Source organism: Tupaia chinensis, unplaced genomic scaffold (assembly GCF_000334495.1).
Source record: "Tupaia chinensis unplaced genomic scaffold, TupChi_1.0 Scaffold000274_1, whole genome shotgun sequence".
In the NCBI taxonomy this organism is placed as follows: domain Eukaryota; kingdom Metazoa; phylum Chordata; class Mammalia; order Scandentia; family Tupaiidae; genus Tupaia; species Tupaia belangeri.
In genome coordinates this window covers 3,162,240-3,164,560 of record NW_006159756.1, presented here as the reverse complement: position 1 = coordinate 3,164,560, position 2,321 = coordinate 3,162,240, and the positions used below count along the sequence as shown (strand labels likewise).

The following is a 2,321-nucleotide window of genomic DNA, read 5'->3' as shown; positions in this document are numbered from 1 at the left end:
GAGAGAGAGAGAAATAGAGACAGAAAGCGAGAAATCACCCCCCAGGGGGGATGGTCACGCCGCAATCCCTTCTCCTCCATTCTCCTCTCGGGATCTTGGGCATGCACGCACACGTGCCCGGCGTGAGTTTTAAGCCACCAGGTCCAGGACACGAACCGCGGTCGACTACGTGGGAGTCCAGCGACATAGCCATTACGCTAACTGCTGGTTCCCCACCGCACAAGCTTTTAACTGCTTGTCCACAAGTCAGTCTGCAAAAGCCTTGACGGCCGGGCACCTGGCTCGTCCCTGGGTATCCCCAAGGAGATGCGCCCCGACCTGGGCTTGCCTCCTCCCACTGTTGGGCCAGGCGCTGCTTGGTCTCTAGGTCCCCCTCTCTGAGTCGCTCAGCTTCTTGCCCTTTCTCAGTCCCTCAAAGCCGCTCTCCTTTTCTGGTCTTCCTTTTCTCTCTGTCTTCATACTGCCCTTATTTTTACCCCTACCCGGTTATCCCCACCACATGCAACCCCACATGACCCACCCGCTCCCAGCTTTCTAACCACCAACAAAAACAGCTCATTTTTTGGTGAACCCTTCTTCCTAGCCTTTCCTTTTCCTGTGCTGGGGCCATAACCCAATTCCGTTCCTCAAAGTGGCTAAATTCAGAATGTCCGGAAAGAGCAGCCTGTGGGCATGGCAAACCCAGAATTTATGTGGGATTTGTGCCAGGTGGGGCCGTAGGGGTGCCGAGAATCCTGTGCAGGACAGCTGGGCTGAGAGAGGAAGGGCGCTAGGTGAGATCATGCAAAGGGAAAGGGTGTGTTTACCCTTATCTCCTCCCCTCACCCCAAATTTCAGTTCCCAGAGGATCTATGAGGTGCTTTGGTATCCCTGAGTGAGAGTATATGTGAGAGGGGAGAGTTTCTTAACTCCCAAGCAGAGAGTCAGTCATGAAGAGGCCATTCAAAGTCTGGAACAAAAGAAGTCAACTCAGGAGTCTCAGATCCAGCAGGGCCACAGCTCCAGTGACAGCCATGTACCCCATTCTATGGTAAGCAGGATGTTGAGCAATGCAAGTGCAAAGGAAGGCCCATCCCCCGGGTGTGACAGACACTATTGTCTAGCCAGGAGGCCTAAAGTGAAGCCCAGCCAGACCTGGTCCCTCTGACACACCTAGACTAAGAGGGTCAGTGAGATAGAGCAGCAGGGGTTTGAGTGGGTGATGAGTGTGCTTTGGGGACAATGATGAGGCCACTGCTTTCGGATGTGGTCCAAATGAGAGTCACACCAAGCAAACAAGCTTCCGTCATAAGCATCTATTTCATTTGTGCCAGAAGTCTAGGCTTCAGTCTGGGAGTCAAGAAGGAGGGGTTAGGGAGAGCACATAGTATACTCTCAAGAATTTAAGAAGCCCCCGAAGTTTGGAGGGCTCAGTCCCTTACTCAGATGCAGAACTATGTAAGGAAACACAGGCAGTGCTCTGACCCTCCACTCACAGCCACCACGGCTCGGACCCACCAGCAACAGAGCCAGCAGGACCTCACGCTCACACCATCATACATCCTCCCCGTCATATCCCCCCATTTCTCCTTTGTGTTCCCCCACCAGAAGTGCCATGGCAGCCCTGGGGGACAAGACCTCCCCTCTGTGGACCAACTGTAGTAGTGGCCAGCAGGTAGCCGTAAGTGACCAGAATCAAACTCTGGGATGTAGTGGTATCGGGCTTTCAGCACCGTGACAAACAGCCTTACAGATAATGACCTTCATAGATAGGCTCTCTCTACCTCCCCACTCCCTCCACCTCTTAACGCAACAACTCATGAGGGTTCCCAAATGAGCACCGGAAGCTGGGTTTGCAAGGCCTGGTGAGTGTAATGCATCCGGATGGGGAGTTGCAGGAGGCTGGAAGTGCCCAGGACAGCAGCCTCTTCAGTGGCCTCACCTACACAGGACCCTCCACCCTCCTCCCAACAGGCCACTTTTAAAGACTGGGCCATGCTAGAAGCTCGGGCCCAGTGTGCTACCAGGCCAAGGAGCAGGAGAGCGGGACCAGGCAAGTAGACCCTCAGGGATCCCCCAGATGGCTGTGGCCCTGGTCATGAAGGCTATAGGTGATGTCTTCCCACAGGTCGTCCAGACGGTCCTGCAGCCTGCTCAAGGCCTTGTCACTGTCTGTTTGCCACTCAGGGGCAAAGGCGTGGTGGCCTGGTGGGGGTGGGGCCAGCTGTTGCTGGACCTCCTCTGTCTCCTTGTCGATGGCGTGGGTGAAGGCAGCAATCTGCAGGAATGTGTTGTGACGGAAAGCCTGGAGCCGCTGGCGGGCCTCCTCCGGAAGAAACCGC

The 2,321-nt window shown here is 55.2% G+C and overlaps 1 protein-coding gene across 1 annotated transcript in view; it reads right to left on the bottom strand.

The window, feature by feature from the left end:
• Positions 1–1,280: 1,280 nt before the first annotated feature.
• The window catches only part of APOA5 (apolipoprotein A5), a 3,527-nt gene continuing 2,486 nt past the window's right edge, over positions 1,281–2,321 (bottom strand). Inside the window, exon 5 of the mRNA XM_006149987.3 lies at positions 1,281–2,305. Coding sequence (XP_006150049.1) covers positions 2,045–2,305 — 261 coding nt within the window. The 3' untranslated portion in view covers positions 1,281–2,044. The remainder of the gene's footprint in view (positions 2,306–2,321) is intronic.